The sequence below is a fragment of the Sporobolomyces salmoneus genome (genome assembly GCF_050403485.1).
Source record: "Sporobolomyces salmoneus JCM6883 DNA, S_salmoneus_JCM6883_v1_ctg10, whole genome shotgun sequence".
NCBI lineage: Eukaryota > Fungi > Basidiomycota > Microbotryomycetes > Sporidiobolales > Sporidiobolaceae > Sporobolomyces > Sporobolomyces salmoneus.
In genome coordinates, this window is record NW_027481153.1 from 244,234 (window position 1) to 259,744 (window position 15,511).

The 15,511-nt window shown below is 51.7% G+C and overlaps 6 protein-coding genes across 6 annotated transcripts; 2 read left to right on the forward strand and 4 right to left on the reverse strand.

Moving 5' to 3' along the window:
• Positions 1-116: 116 nt before the first annotated feature.
• RPP1 (RNA-binding RNA processing protein RPP1) lies at positions 117-1,574 on the forward strand (the record flags this gene model as incomplete). The annotated part of the gene is made up of 5 exons (XM_076630488.1): positions 117-336; positions 400-611; positions 675-1,081; positions 1,153-1,232; positions 1,309-1,574. The coding sequence occupies 5 exons, from the start codon at positions 117-119 to the stop codon at positions 1,572-1,574; spliced, it is 1,185 nt and encodes a 394-aa protein (XP_076489547.1).
• Positions 1,575-1,667: 93 nt separating this feature from the next.
• JCM6883_006034 (uncharacterized protein) lies at positions 1,668-5,951 on the reverse strand (the record flags this gene model as incomplete). The annotated part of the gene is made up of 11 exons (XM_076630489.1): positions 1,668-1,894; positions 1,966-2,206; positions 2,265-2,525; positions 2,592-2,959; positions 3,023-3,461; positions 3,523-3,965; positions 4,028-4,224; positions 4,285-4,471; positions 4,532-5,387; positions 5,447-5,717; positions 5,782-5,951. The coding sequence occupies 11 exons, from the start codon at positions 5,949-5,951 to the stop codon at positions 1,668-1,670; spliced, it is 3,660 nt and encodes a 1,219-aa protein (XP_076489548.1).
• Positions 5,952-6,422: 471 nt separating this feature from the next.
• JCM6883_006035 (uncharacterized protein) lies at positions 6,423-8,564 on the reverse strand (the record flags this gene model as incomplete). Its single annotated transcript, XM_076630490.1, has 9 exons — positions 6,423-6,636; positions 6,695-7,080; positions 7,147-7,330; positions 7,393-7,464; positions 7,527-7,891; positions 7,960-8,105; positions 8,170-8,242; positions 8,311-8,434; positions 8,494-8,564. The coding sequence occupies 9 exons, from the start codon at positions 8,562-8,564 to the stop codon at positions 6,423-6,425; spliced, it is 1,635 nt and encodes a 544-aa protein (XP_076489549.1).
• Positions 8,565-9,243: 679 nt separating this feature from the next.
• Positions 9,244-10,388, forward strand: JCM6883_006036 (uncharacterized protein; the record flags this gene model as incomplete). The annotated part of the gene is made up of 7 exons (XM_076630491.1): positions 9,244-9,310; positions 9,387-9,477; positions 9,539-9,707; positions 9,783-9,921; positions 9,979-10,010; positions 10,077-10,246; positions 10,319-10,388. 7 exons carry the CDS (start codon positions 9,244-9,246, stop codon positions 10,386-10,388), a joined length of 738 nt encoding a protein of 245 aa, XP_076489550.1.
• A 291-nt stretch (positions 10,389-10,679) lies between these two features.
• JCM6883_006037 (uncharacterized protein) lies at positions 10,680-13,211 on the reverse strand (the record flags this gene model as incomplete). The annotated part of the gene is made up of 3 exons (XM_076630492.1): positions 10,680-11,298; positions 11,364-12,800; positions 12,880-13,211. The coding sequence occupies 3 exons, from the start codon at positions 13,209-13,211 to the stop codon at positions 10,680-10,682; spliced, it is 2,388 nt and encodes a 795-aa protein (XP_076489551.1).
• Positions 13,212-13,702: 491 nt separating this feature from the next.
• JCM6883_006038 (uncharacterized protein) lies at positions 13,703-15,250 on the reverse strand (the record flags this gene model as incomplete). Its single annotated transcript, XM_076630493.1, has 9 exons — positions 13,703-13,747; positions 13,827-13,982; positions 14,055-14,189; positions 14,266-14,406; positions 14,473-14,628; positions 14,712-14,775; positions 14,845-14,953; positions 15,046-15,184; positions 15,248-15,250. 9 exons carry the CDS (start codon positions 15,248-15,250, stop codon positions 13,703-13,705), a joined length of 948 nt encoding a protein of 315 aa, XP_076489552.1.
• Positions 15,251-15,511: the final 261 nt, after the last annotated feature.

A 15,511-nucleotide genomic window follows, 5' to 3' on the forward strand; every position in this document is an offset into this window, starting at 1 on the left:
TACGAGTGAATGGAGTGGAGGGAAAGGAGAGTTTCGACGGAAACTTTCTTTCGCGATCACTTTTCGATCAACAACAACAACTTCCGCCTAGAGACCACGCAAGCGAGCTAGACCAGATGCACGGCTATATAGACTCGATCAATATCCCTTTACATCTTCCCGCTTCCGCATTCAAACCTTCAACTTCTTCAAACACGAACAATTCGAACAACAATAAGGGAAAGGGGAAAGCTACGAACCAGGACGCAGTCAAGGAGGGTCAATACGATGTAGTAGCGAGTTGGAATGCCAAGGACCTCCAGGAAGTCGAGAAGATGGTGAAAATGGCATCAATTCGTTGAGCCCCCTCCTCTCTCCCTACCTTGCACTTCCTGAGGACTGACCATGACTGCGCAACAGTCGGCTACTCGACCCTGATGCTGAACATCTCGATTCCGCCAACGTTCGACCCTTCGAAACTGAGTTTCCCGACTCCTTTATTCCCTTCGATCGACCCTAGAACCGCGAAACCCGGAACCCAAGGTCTTGTTCTACAAGTATGGAGGATCACCGTCGAGAACTATTCAGATGAGGCAGTGAAAGGCGCTGGTCAGAAAGGTTGGTACGGTTTCGTGAGTCAGATTTCACTCTGTTTCGCCTCGTTTCAAAGCTCAATCTCATCGTTTCTCGTCTAGGCGAATTCTACTGCCCCTCTCTATCCTCAACAAACGACACTTCTCTCCGTCGTCCCTACCACACTATCCTCCTTCTCCCACGTCGCTCTGTCTCTTTCTCCACCCTCTGCACATTCTCCCACCTTGATCACTCTCGACCCCTCCCTCTCTCCACGTCTCCCCTTCCCCCTCAAACGCGGTATGATTTCGACCCTCGCACGCTTCGGAGTGTGTTTCGAGATTATCCTACGTGGGATAACTCGACAAGACCTAGAAGGAGAACAAGCAGGCGAGAGCGGGAAGCGGAGAAGGAACTGGATCTCGGGAGCAAGGGAGGTCGTCAGAGCGACGGAAGGGAAGGGAGTTGTGTTCAGTAGTGGGGCGAGGAGCGCAGGAGAAATGAGAGGCGCTCAGGATCTGATCAATTTGTGAGTATCTTTGATCTATTCCTCCCTCTTCTTTCGCCTGTGCTCATTCTGCTGTTCTCGAGTTGCGATAGATGCTCTCTGATCGGCATGCCTGCAGCTCAAGCAAAAGATGCTCTGACCGTGAATCCGCAAAGAGCAATCATGCGAGGTTGTGAGTTTGGTCCTCCCTTCCCTTCTTTATCCTTTCTTGCTCCTTGATACTGACAACCCCCAACGCCTTCATTCAGTATCACTCCGTTCGACTTATCGAGGAGTCATTTCGAATCCAGTTCTGAAGATTTACGCTCCGACCATGACGAACACCGACGGAGAGAAAAGTGAGATGGAGGTCGATACGACAACAACAGAAGGGGGCCAGAAGGGCACGACACCGAAGAAGAGGCCGGTCGAAGGAGGTGAGAATACCGAGGCGGAAACGACAACAAAGCAGATTGGAGGCGCCTCTGGGGAGAAAGGGAGATCGAACGGGAAAGCGAAGAAACGAAAAGTGTAATGTCACTCGAACGTTGAGACACGGTCATTGATTCGTGACACTGCTAAGGTTTCATTTCCGATTCATACAAATGTAAGATACGACACGGTAAGATCAGTCGCAATAAAGTAGAGGAGCTCCCGCCTTGATGACATCTCCAACGGAACAAGCGATTCCCGTGACTTTCTTCCCAACAAGTCGCCTTCCAACCCTGATCGAAATCTCAGTCTTCATCGCTTCGATCTTGCAGGGTGCGATTTCGGACGATAGGATGTCTCCGACTTGTACATCGATAGCTCGAACGGTCCCAAGTGCGGGAGATTTCAACGGCGTTCCCGAGGCTGAGCTCAGATAAAAATCGACGAGAGGTCAGCGAATCTCGATCGAATGACAACGACGGTCTGGGGCTCACCTTGTCCGCCAGCGGATTGACCAGCGACATTCGCTTCCTCTTCCTTCTTCTTCTCTTCGAGCCATTCATTGTACAACGCGTTCTCCTCTTCCGCTAGTTTGTCGAGGTTCACCTTGTACTTCTTTTGGAGTTGTTCGACTTCTTCTCGAGTTGATTCTTCGAGTTCTGCCATTTGTTTCGCGGAAAGCGTAATGTTTTCGATTTTCGGTTTGTACGAACCCGCTTTGAAGTCCTTCTCGATCTGCGAGCGAACGAGTCAGTCACAGAGTGTTGAATGGTGAGAGGATATAATGACTCACTTTGGTAAACTCCTCCTCGCTCACGTGTTGCCACTTGATAATATCAAAAGAGCAAATGAGGAAGTGTTTCTCAATCCCTTCTCCAGCAAAGCGACCGACGGCGTCCCAGGGCGAAAGAGTTCGACCGAGGATCTGATATCCACCGGGAGATTGAATCGGATAGATTGCGGCTTGTACTCCTGCGAGTCCGAGAGTTCCAGCATAGGTGACAGTTCGAGTTGGATTGTACTTCTGAGAGGGCAAGAGGGCGCGCTTGTCGAGCTAGCACGAGCAAGAGAGTTGAGATGAGCACTCGAGTGATCGTTGAGCGAGAGAAAAGAAACTTACCGGTGCCATCAGCGGTAATCCTGCGAAAAAGGCTCGAGCTGTACAGAACCACTCTGAAGAGCAGAACTTCTCGATAACTCCTTGCTTCCCGTCGACTCCAGCCGCTTTCGCCAGGTACTCCAGATTTGAAGGGAGGTAGACCGCTCGTTTGCGAACCGTGTTCATGTAGAAACTTTCTGCCTGCCTGGAAACAGAATCGTCGAAGATCAAAGGCATCGTGATACGTCGAGACGAGATCTCGGTAGTGAGGGATGCTTCGGCGAGACCTTCAGAGGCGGAAACGAGGGTGGCGAGAAGTTCATCTTGCGAGACTTGCTTTGGCTCGAATCGGAGAAGGAGCGAGGCGACACCTTGAACGTACGTGAGAGCTAGATAGAGCGTCACAAGAGGTCAGTACGCTAGGAATCGAAGGTATAAGAGGAGAGACGGACTCGGGATATTCTTCTCCTTCAATTTGCGCTCATATAATTCCGTGATCAATCGAGTCCTGAACGACAGCTCACGTTCTCCGACCTCGAGGAGAATACCTCCATCTCCAGATTGACGGAAACTGATGCGAGGATCGTCTGCGGATGATTCGATAACCTTGAGGATACCGTCCGTCTGAGGCGAAGTCGAAGCCTCGATCTCGTTCGGGAAGGCGAGGGGTTTCGTTGTGAGGAGACTTGCGACCCATTCTTCTTGCTTCTTGCGTTGAGGGGCGAGACTCGAAAGTGAAGGCTCGACGAAGCGAACTTTATCTCCCGGTCGCATCTGACCCAAGTTCCACATCTCAGGCGTCACGACGCAGAGGACGCAAATTAGGCCACCTTCGTCGGGGGAATCGCATCCAAGTAAGACCGGTGTATCGCCGTTGAAGTTCAATGCTCCCTGCATCGGAGACCAGAGTCAGTCTTGAGATGAAAAGCTGTCGAAGCAGGCGAAAACTCACGCAAGAGTATCCCATCTCGATCGTATTACTCGGATGCCCTCCGCCTTGTCCCCCGGAGCTTCTCGCAAACTTGAGAGGTTTGAGACCTTCGAGTCGAATTCCAAGACGATTCGCTTGCGCGGAGACGGTGTAAGTCGTCGAGTAAAGTGACTCGAGGTCCTGGGGGAGTAGATAGCTGATATCTCCACAAGGTCCGGGCAAAGCTGCAAGTCGCCATTCGTGGGTGTATTCTGGGATCGAGGCGGAAGGGAGGGTGTAGTCTTCCGAATCGTTCGAGTTCGGACCGGCATTGGGAGCGAGCGAAAGGATGTCGCCCCCGACGAGTTCGCGTCCTTGTACTCCTCCAAATCCTGCTGCGGTGAACGTCGATTTACTGTCGCCCATGAAAGTCGGGACCGAAGGGAGACCTCCTCTGATTGCGAGATAGATACGAGACCCGGTACCTACAGTCGAGGAAAGCGTGAGCACGTCGCACTCCGTTAGAGCGGGCGAGTCAGCCACGAACCTTCACAACTGCCAATCTCGAGTGTTGAGCCGGCTTTAACGACGAAACGACTCCAATTTGGCTTGACGTCCTCATCGAGGAAGATTTCGGCGTCGGCACCACAAACGGCAACGACGGTCGATACGGTAAACTTGAGGGTCGCTCCAGCGAACGTCATTTCGAGGAGTTCCGTTTCGAGCGGGTTTCCGACGAGAGCGCTACAAACGACGAAAAGATCAGTGTCTATCCGGGAAGCAGGGATGACAAGAGCGACTTACTTTGCCGCTCTGGCAGCTAGGTCGTCGTAAGCTCCACCGCGAGGGATACCGTCTCCTCCAGGAAGAAGTCGAGGGCGTAGATCTTGAACGGTCGTGCTCAATCCTCCATCAACCACCTCGATCACCGCGGGTTTGTAGTCGGTGAAAGAGTTGAGGTAAGAGGTTGTGACCTTGCCGTCGACGAATTCTATTGGACCAAGGAATCAGTCGACTTAACGAACTCTTCGCGAGAAAGATCAAACTTCACTCTTGCAGTTGAGGATCGATCTTAGATACTCTACATTCGTCGCTGTACCGAGAAGGACGCTCTCTCCGAGAGCTTGATCGAGTCGGCTACGAGCCTCCTCCCGAGTACTGCCGTGTGCGATGACCTTCGCGATCATTGGATCGTAGAACGACGAAATTACGGAACCACTCGAAACCCAGGTATCGACCCTAAGCCAGTCGTAGCTGGGAAACGATACCTCCTGAAGTAGCCCGGGTGCTGGTCGGAAGTTGAGGTGCGGGACTTCGGCGTACACTCGAGCTTCAATGGCCCACCCCGTCGTCTTCGATAGATCTTCTTGCGAAGGGAGAGAGAAAGGTTTCGATTCTGCTTGAGCGATCGCGAGTTTGAGCATGAGTGCTGAGAGGTCGAGTCCAGGTCGGATCGCTTCGGTGACAGGGTGTTCGACTTGTAACCTCGCATTAAGCTCGAGGAAGAAGTATTCGGAGGTTGTGTCGTCCACGAGGAATTCGACGGTACCTGCTGAACGATACGAGACGGATTCGCAAAGAGCCACTGCCGACGAGCAGAGCTTTTCACGTAAACCTTGATTCTCGTCACAGAAAGGACTCGGCGCCTCCTCGAGAACCTTCTGATTCCTCCTCTGAGCGGAACATTCCCTCTCTCCGCAGTGAATAACGTTTCCCTTCCCGTCTCCGAAGACTTGGATTTCGATGTGTCGGGCGGCAGGAATGAATTTCTCCACGAAACAACGAGGGTCGTTGAAGAGAGTTTTCGCCATGTCGACGGTTCGCTGGAACGCTTCACGTAGCTCGGCTTCAGTCTTTGCGACCTCCATTCCCATTCCTCCTCCTCCTGAAGACGATTTGAGCATGACCTGTACGGAGGAGAACATTAGAGCTTGGATCGTTGAGCGAGATACAGCTTCGAACTTACTGGGAATCCAACAGTATTCGCTTGCTCGATCGCTTTCTCGAGGGTATCGACAATCTCTGATCCTGGAAGAACAGGTACTCCCGCTTTGATCGCCCTCGCGCGAGCTTCATGTTTCAAACCGAGAGAACGGATCGTTTCGGCAGTCGGTCCGCACCAGCCAATTCCGTTTGTTTCTACGAGCTTTGCGAACTCGTCGTTCTCCGACAAGAAACCGTAACCAGGGTTGATCATCGTGACTCCGCGAGCCTTGGCGAGCTCGACGATAGCCGGCCTGAGGGGAGAAAACATCGTCAGCTCGTCCTGCGATTTAGGTGGAAAGAGCAGCTGATGCTCACCCATCGGTGTAGGAAGGTATGAGAGCAGTTTCGTCTGCTTCAAAGACGTGAGGAGCCGACGAATCAGCCTCCGAATAAATCGAGAGCGATTTGATCCCGACGGAACGAGCCGCTCGGATGATGCGTAGTGCGATCTCTCCGCGATTGGCGACTAAGACTTTGTGATCCATCGTCGAAGGCAGAAGCGATGGATGAAGGGAGGAAGAGCGGATATCAAGATGTGGGGGAGTTGATGAGGAAACCGAGCCAGGGGAGGTCGGAAGGTGTCTACTGAGAGGTTGACTGTGTTGTTTGGGTGTGTAGTTGTGCTGTGCGCGACCGAGAAGCGTATTGGGAAAGGAGGGAAGGAGAGAAAGGAAAGCGGAGACTCGAGCGTCAAGTCGCGGTTAGATTCTTGAGATACAGTAAAACGATTTCCCCCGTCTTTCTGATTTGGACACCATTTTCCTGAAACGCCTGTGCCTAGGAGGTTCAGGTCGTCGAGGGAAATAGGCCGACATCGAGTCTCGTGTTTCTCACTTTTCGCACAACTTTCGTGACTCTCAAAAGCCCGTCTCAGATCGACCGAATAACCTTACATAAGACGCAACAGACACAGGACACAGGACACAAGACAGACAGCACAGAACAAAGACAGAACCTCAGATCGCCGCGACGACCCCCGACTGAGCAACGTTCAAGTCATCCGAGTCCTTCTTTTTCTCGCTCGTTCCCTCGACTCCTTCTTCGCTACCGACGTCGAACTCAGTCTCGGAGATGTCGTAGACGGCTTCTTCGATGAGCGATGATGTGGGAGGGAAGAAGAAATTGATGGCGAGGTAGAGAATTGCAGAGGCGAAAGTCGAGAAGAACCAGCTGCAACGATTGCGTCGTTAGTCGTCAGGCTTGCACAGGCCGATCAAAAGGGACTTACCTGAATCGATAGGTGTAAGGCTGTACGTCAGGGTTCGAAGGGTCGATAGCGTGAGCGAACGCTGGAAGATTCGGGGCGAGCGCGAGGATCCAAGCGAGGAATGGACGCCAGTTGACTCCGTACGTGTATCTGTAAGTTCCCTGGGGTTCGTACAGTTCGCGAACATCGACTCGCTCTTTCCGAACGAGGTAGAAGTCGATGAACATAATTGTGGCGATGGGAGCGAGGAAGACTGGGTAGGCGGAGAGGAAAGCGAGGAAGCTCGGTGCATCGGTGACGATCTTCCAAGGACAAGTCGCCCAGCAGAGGATGGAGGCGAAAATTGATCCTCGGAGGATAGTGATGTAGCGAGGCATAAGCGAGGTGACGTCCGTTGCGAAAGAGAGCTGTAGAGAGCGTTCGAGACGATCAGCAAAGTCGAAGCAGAAACCGATAGACTCGAACGGACTCACTTGATTCGCGCTGAGGTTGACACCGATCGTCATGACGACCCATGCGAAACTCGAGAAGAAACGAGCTGCTCGAGAATCGAACAAAGCACAGAGACTGGCAGGATCGTAGATGGAAACTCCGTAATTTTGTTGGGCGGCTTCGGCGCAGAGAATCGCAATGGCGATCGGGATTGTTCCAGTGACACTATAGCTCGGAACACAGGGGTCAGCTTACTGCTTCAGGAATTGTCTATCGAGAGAACTTACGGGACAGCCAGGATTTGCCAGTGATTCGCCTTCGGAGAACGCGAGAAACGAGAAAAGTCCGAAATGTTGACGCTGAGGGCACCAGGAGTCAGACCCGAAGAAGTATAGCCGCACAGTAGAGAGGATCGACTCACGATACGGTCGAATAGAGTCCGACTACGGTATTGATTCCGGAGATGATAGCCCAAGCTCTTGAACCTCCCGGAAACTTTGACGAATCCATCGCTCCCGAAATGAGTTGACCTTTCCCTTTGGTCACGACGAGAGACCAAACGAAGAATGCGATGAAAGCGACGATCGAAATCCATGCTTTGATGCTGAAGAAAATCTTGATTTTATGGATCGGAATACAGGCGAGGGGAGCTTGAACGAGCCAGAGAAGGAGGAAGCCGACTAGACTTTGGGTTGTGATTCCGAGTCCTTCAGGAAGAGTGTTCTCAATTCGGTTGAATGAGGGCCAGATCGAACCGAGCATGACTGCTACGACATTTCCTCCTTGCTAAGCGAGGGTACAAATCTCGTCAGCTAGAGTCGTGTGAGCCCAGTGAGCTAGAGAGCCAGACCTACGTATGTGAGAATAACGAGCCAGAGCAATGCGAGAATCGATCTGACGATGATTGGGATGTACGCTCCGACCATGCCGAATGGAGCCCGAGCACAAACAGGGAAAGAGCAATGGGTCAAGGCTCCGATTCGGCCATTCAGCGATAGCACTGTTGCGAGACGACGAGGATCAGTGAAGATCAAGCAGGGAAGTTCAAGAGAATCGACGCTTACCGACTCCGATACAGAAAAACGCGAAGAACGAGATCGGGACTGCTTGCTTTAACGTAAGCCCCAGTCCGACGAGCTGTACCACTCACCAAATGGAGTCAGTCTTACGAGGCCACAAGGAGAGTACAGAAGGGATCCACTCACAGCGCTTCCGAGATCCCAAGTCGCTGGAGCAAACTGATCAGAGTTCCAATACGAGCAGACGTCGAGCGCACTCCATGTTCGATGTGCTTGAGGAACGGGATCGAGGTCTTTGTTGGACCAGCGACTGCGAATCATGCTATCTATCAGTCTCAAGTTCGAAAGGGTCAGAGGCGGAAGACTCACGTTGCTTTACCCCGAAGGCCTGCTTCTTGCTTGACGCAGAGTACTTTATCGATCTTGCGAGCTGTCTCCATGCGTGATGAGAGAGGAGATCGTGAGGAACTGAGGGGAGAAAGAGGGGAGAGATGAGACGACGCTCGCTCACTGTGCAGATAAAGCCACAGGGAGATAAGCGGCTAAATCGCCCCGCAAGATTTACGAGTCTTCGATCGCAATCACCCTGTTTTAGCGGGGGCTAATCTGCGAACGGAAATATACTCCGTCGGTCCGGAATCAGGCGAACCTCCTCGACTTGTAGCGCGCTACAGTCGACCATTGGGCCCTAGGTTCTTCAGGGCTGCCTAAGTAGGCTACGTAAGGTGTGGAGAGGTCGCGGAAGACGGAGGAGAATGAGCGAGACACGGAAAGGAGTGCGAGGAAAAGGCCGTACGATCGGAGTCGGCGGCAAGACGGAAGATAGAGCAACGCGGTCTCCCTTGTCGACTGTTTGCGGCTAATCCGTGCGGGGAGAATGGGAAGAGAGAGAGAGAGACCTTGTCAGCAATTGCAATCGGAAGTCCACTCCCTCTCCTCTCCCATTCGACCCAATCAGCCAGACGACCGAGCTCAACGTACACAGACTCCTCACAATTCCTGAAGCCCTCGATACCAGAACAGCATCGAAAGCTACTCACAATCACCGTCACCAATTCTCATCTATAATCCCTTTCCCCTCCTCTCTACTCCCTCTAAAGATCTTAACGTATACCCGAAATGCCTCTATCAGCTACCATCAACGTCGATATGGGAGAGTCGTACGGACCTTGGCATCTCGGAGCAGGCTAGTCCCACATCCTTTCTTTCGGCATTCCCTTAGCTGACCTCTCGTCGGAACTCCTTTCGCTCTTTCCCTTCAGACGAAGCCCTGATGCCGTACCTAGACTATGCGAACGTTGCTTGCGGCTACCATGCGGGAGACCACGATGTCATGGGGAAAACGGCAGCTCTGTGAGACTTCTTCCTTCTCCATGCTCCTCTCGCTCGTTTGCTGACGATTTGCCAAATGCAGAGCAAAGAAGCACGGCGTCAACATTGGATGCCATCCAGGTCTCCCCGACTTGCAAGGCTTCGGAAGACGCGAAATGCATCTCCCTCCAGCATCCTTCTTCAACATGATCGTTTACCAAGCTGGCGCTCTATCTGGATTCCTCAAGCTGAACGAGCTCGAAATGTCACATGTCAAGTGTCATGGTCAAGCAATACGTCTATCTTCGTCCTCGACACGAGCGAGAGACTGACTTGTTCGTCTGCAGTATGTCATGTCGAGTAAAAACATCGAACTCGCTCGAGAAGCCGCGAGAGTCGCGAAGCTCTACAGCGTACCGATGTTGGGTCTCCCGGGATCAGCTCACCAAGACGCTTGTGAAGAGCTCGGTGTCGAGTTCATTCCAGGTGAGTTGGACGTTGCATTCCTCGACTCGACTCGTAACTGACTCGTTTCGTCGACAGAGTTCTACGCTGATCTACAGTATACCGACGAGGTGAGCTCTTGTCCGATGTACAGTCTTTGATTTCGATAGAGGCTGAAACGTCGAGATTGCCCGCAGGCGAAACTTCTCGCCCCTCGATCCGCCGCCGAACGACACCCGATCACAGGAGAAGAGGTTTACACTCGTGTGAAAGGGATGCTCGAAACGAGCACATGGAAATCTCTCAACGGAGTCGAGCTCAAATTCCCGGAGTCCACGAACAAAGTCTCGATTTGTGTGCACGGAGAGTACGTCTTTGGTTTCCCCTATCATGAGCTCTCTGTGCGTTCGAGAACCTGACGATGATGACTTGTTCGCAGTTTCCCTGGAGCTGAGGACGTCGCGAAAGCGGTTCGGAAAGCTATCGACGATGTCAAGTCGTCGCAGTAGCTGGCGACCGTGCTCCCACTGTATATATCGACAGAAACCTAGCTTAACTTCCAACAACCTTCCTTTACTTGCGAGAGAGAGAGAGAGATTCGAGCGAACAAGCTACAGCCAAGTTTTCCTACAAGCAACACGATCAATAAATGTGAACAGGAAGACACGGGACGGATGAATGCTATGCTAGTAACGAAGAAGGGGGAGAAGGAAATAGAAAGAGAGAGAGAGAGAGAGGCTACAGATTAGACGCTACAAGCGAGAGACAATATACGGAGACACAGACACGGACAGACAGGATTACTTTGAGAGTTTTGCACGCTTCCTCGCTGGTTTGTTCGATGACGACGACGAAGACGACGATTTTCCCTCCCTTTTCTTCTTTGACTTTTCGAAGTTTCCAGGACTTCTCCCTCGAACGACCAACTTCGCACTCTTCCAGCTTCCTAGGTTCGTTTCGTCCCCATCCTGGTGTACCGCGACGAGAGTGACAACGTTCAGGAAGAAATTGTCTCGATCTTCCGTTCCGTGTTTCGAAGTTGAAGCGCGATACTGGAGGCGACTGAATTGAGTCGAATAGGTCGAGGCGATAAGATGACCAGTATCACTCCTCGTGACGGCAAGAGGGAAGAGTCGTCGAGGTCCGACGGGAGACGAAGCGGCTAACGAACGAGAAGTTCCGAATTGAGAGATTTCGACAGGCGAGCCTCGAGGGTAGGTGACCGCTTCGAGCTTGACCTCGAGATAAGCGACGCGGGAGTCGCTCGTCGAGGTGTGAAGGGACGAAAGTGAGACAGGAGAGTCGAAAGTGATCGAGACGTCGAAGAAGAGGAAATTGCGACGATAAGTCAACCAGTTTTCGAGTTCGTCACTCCAGAAGAAAGATGAAGGATTCGCGATCGATTCAGAGAAATCGACACTGTCGAGCACGAGAAGATGGTCAGAAACTGGAGAGCTCAAAATGAAAGAGAGCTGAAGTCTCACGATTCTCCTTCTTCGTTCAACAAAGTCTCGTTCTGTTCGAACGGCGCCCAGAAAGTAGTATCCGACTTCCAAACGTCATTAGCGTCCATATCGCCGCTCGTATCGCCGGATCCGGTAGGTTGACTCGCGACGAGAGAAGCACGAGGTGGATTCGATTTTCTCGTCGATCTCCTCCTGACTTGGATCTGTTCCTCCTCCTCTGCTCCCGGATTCTCGACCGTAGGACTTCCTCGATACAATGCGGTCCCCTCAACCCCATCGTGATCTCCGTTCAATCCCTCTGCTTCGTTTCTTTCATCAATTTCTCCGTCCAAAGTCGTGTCCCCTCTTTCTCCCGCGTCTTCTTCGTCTCCTTGTTCTCCCTCCAGTTCCGTCTCGAGCTCATTTCGTTTCTTAGGTACGATCGACCCGGAACCTTCCTCTCGAGCTTGAATTCCTCTCGTCGGATTAATCTCGCTCAGCGCCAAAGCTCCTTGATACATTTCGTTATCCTCTCTCGATAACAACCATTCCGGTTCCTTCTCGAACGATGGTGGTGGTGGAGTCTGAAGACTCGATGGAGGTGGAATGATTGGTGAGGATCGAAGTTGGAGTTGAGCTGGGACGAAAGGGGAACGCGGTTCGAGGAGAGTGAAGTCGAAGGAGGAGGAGAGAGGCCAGGAATGGCGACGGGACTCGTAAAGGGTAGGGGAAGGGGGACCGGGAGTGCGAAAGGAGGAGGGAGGGGTAGGTAGCTCGTAGGAAGAAGAGGAGATGGGGAAGATCGAAGAGGGAGCGGAAGGTTGAGACTCGAGGGAATCGAGTTGAGAGTCGTGACTCGACCAGGAGGAAGGGCCGCTGTCGGAAGGTTGTGAAGCATCGTAGAGTTGTTCGCTGAATTCTTCTGGAGTCGAATTCCATTGCGGGAGAGGAAAAAGCGGAGGGAAGCTCGAAGCTTGTTGGCAAGTCGTGCTCGAGCGCGGGATCCAGGTAGGGAGTAGAAGGGGTGAAAGAGGATTTGAAGTCGTGGGTGGAGAGTTCGAGGAGAGGGCGAAAGACGAAGTCGAAGTGAAAGGGAACGAGAACGAAGGAGGGAAAGAATAAGCTTCCGATTGATAAGCTGCGGTTGGCGGGAAGGAGTAGGGTCGAGGGGTATCCGAGGAGTAGGAGTGTACTTGCTGCTGAGTCTGAATCGACGGAAGGGGAGAGCTTCGAGGGTCCAAGCCGAAGAAAGTATTCAAGAACTCTCCTCCTCCTCCTCCTCCTCCATCGCCTGGTTCCTCGTCTTCTTCGAGTTGTTGCATATGTTGAGAATGATATTGATGATTCGAGAGGTAAGGTGGTCCAGACTGATAGTCGTACGTCGCTCGAGAGGTAGCACCAAATCTAGTTGCCCCAAGTTCTGAATCCGACAAAGTCTCATCACCTGTTGAGTCTCCTTCATCCCGATCGATTCTACTACATCATATTCACATCGTGAGGTCAGCGAATAAGCGTCTCGAGATGTCTGCGAAGAAAGCGAGGCATCCGAACTCACAAAGTTTCTCCTTGTCCTCGCTCTCGAACCCAATCCCACTCAGTCTGTTGCATCTCGCTATCTTCTCCTTTAACTATACACTTCACTCTCTTCGGGTCTCGAGTAGTTCTGGTTGAAAGTTGTCGAGATGACTTGGTTCGACCGTTGCGCGAATTCGGACTCGGAGAAGAACAAGTTGAGCGAAGTTCGGAGATAGGTCTTGGGAGTAAGCGGTGTTCCTCCGAGTATTTCGCGAGATTCGAGAGGGGTGGAAGGCGGAGGGTGGAGAAGGAACGAGGTGGAGAATGGGAGAGAACTTTCTTGGGTTGAGACATTTTTCCGTCGTCGTCCATTAGTCGGTTTTTGTTCAAGATGTCGCTCAGTGGACGAGAGAAAACACAAGCCCGTATATGCTGAAAGGAATCGACTGCGAAAGACGCCGATTTTCGTTACTCTTGCTTGTGCGGACATCTCTCTCGGCATTGAGCTATGTCCAAGTATTCTAAGCGTCTCTGTTACCACCTGTCGTCGTCGGAATCGAAGTCGTCAGCTCGGAGACCAAGAACGCGCGTCGTTGCTCGCAGAAGAGAGGGAAAAAGAAAACTTCGTCAGAGAACATCTCAGCGTGAGAGAATAATCAGTCCCCCTGAATTGGATGTTTGGGAGGGAAACAAGAGTCTAACACTGCAGCAAAGAGAGACATATACAAAAGAGACGAAGGGTTACTGAAACTCGGTTTTAAGGTAGATAGATGCGTTCGGAGGAAGACCTGGCAGAGGAGATTGCTGGTCGTGCTCATGTGTCGTAAGATATGGAAAAGGTCGATCAAAGGGACGGGGTCCATTCAGAAAAATCGGTTCATAGCCTGCATCGACAACTCGACACCGAGCTAAACACACCAGCAGACCCATCTCGTCAGCAAACTCGCAACAGAGGGATGCCAAGAGAGAAAGATAGTAAGAACTTACGAAAGTAGCAGCGTTAGCTGGGAAAGCTCGCAACATGGCTGGACCGAACCCTTTGAACAACGCCTTGACTCCATCCGCCTTGACCGTTTGTGCCGCACAATCGATGAATCCTTTGTAGGTACCTTCGGGAGCTCCTTGTAATCGAGATTTAATGACCTATTTTTTCAAGACGCTCGGATCAGTTTCACTGGAAGTTGAGGAAGAATGAGGAGATGGGATAGGACTGACGTCGGGAGGAATAGCAAAAGTCCACATTGTTACACCGGCGAGACCTCCTGCGACCATGACTGCGGAGAGCGAGAGTGCGGCGGGATCTTGACCAGCGGGAGTTAAAGTCTTTTTCACGTATTCGTACGCAACGAACTAATCATATCATCGAGAGACGCTTCGTGGTCAGTACGAGAAAAGATAGGGCGAGGAAGAGCGGAAAGAAACTCACGTAAGCAGCGGAACCTGGTCCATCTCGAGCCAAAGTTGCTCCAGTACCTCGGTAAATACTCTTCAATCCTCCCTCTTTGTAAAGCTTCGAAACTGCGTCTAGAGGTCCACTGTAAAGTTGTTTTCCTCCTTGTCCTTGCATCTGATAGAGCGTTGAATCAGTTTTCGTTCGAACTCGTCAAAATGTAGAGAGGGAGTAAGGACTGACTTGAAGTAACACCTTGACACGTTCTACAGGGGCAGCTACGAGAGTTGTAGGAACAGCCGAGAAGAAACCCGCAGCTGCTAGTTCAGTGTAGCTCAAAATTGAGGATTTTCGTTGAGGAGTTGCGGCGTAAACCAATTTCTTTCCCATCGAGTAACCCTGTCGACGCAACGAATCGTCAGTTCCGTCACACCACAAGAGAGAGCATTTGAAGCGGATAGAGCAGAGTGAGGAAGACTTACCCAGAAACTAACTGCGAACATTGGAGTTACACCAGCGAGAGGGGGTCCCATTCCTCGGTAGAACCTGATCAGTCACGTCTCAATTAGCACAACTACATTCGGAATACTCGGAAAGAGAGTGAATCGAGCTAACCCTTTAAGACCATCCCTCGCCAAAGTTTGTTTCACGACGTCCAAAGTTCCCGTGTATTGACCAGGTTTCGCAGTTTGTAACCTCACTTTCGTCAAATCGAATGGTTGACCTAATCCAATCCACGATCAAACGGAATCAGCCTAGGATCCGAGACGGAGGAAGGAAAAGAGTGGGGGAGAGGAGGAGGAGGAGGTTACGTACCGACTAGGACAGCAGCTACTCCTCCAGCACCTCCAGAGATGAAGGATTTGATTCCCGATGCTGATTTCTCTGCGAGTTTCTCCTCTTTCGCCTTGTTCAGGACTTCACTCGGAGGGGGGATGGAAGCAGCGGTTTTAGACTGTTCCAGCGCGCGAGTGCCGTCAGTTGATAGCCCGTTGTGATTACTGAGAGCCCGGCTTACCATTTTGTTCTTAGTCGAGGTTTGATCGGTAGTGGTCGGGAAGCAAAGTGGAGTGAGAGAAAAAAGTTGACGTTTCGCGCTCGTGTGAAACGGAGACCGGTCATTTCGTGTAACCGGAGTTTTTAGGAGTTTTCAACTTCGGTCTCGACGCTTGCGAAGGAATCTCTCGGAGGAAAACGGAAGCTCGACTTGAGGAGAGAAAAGAGCAAAAAAAAAGTTGTCCATTGTGAGATCAAGAAAGAAAGGCAAGAAGGGAAAGAAAGA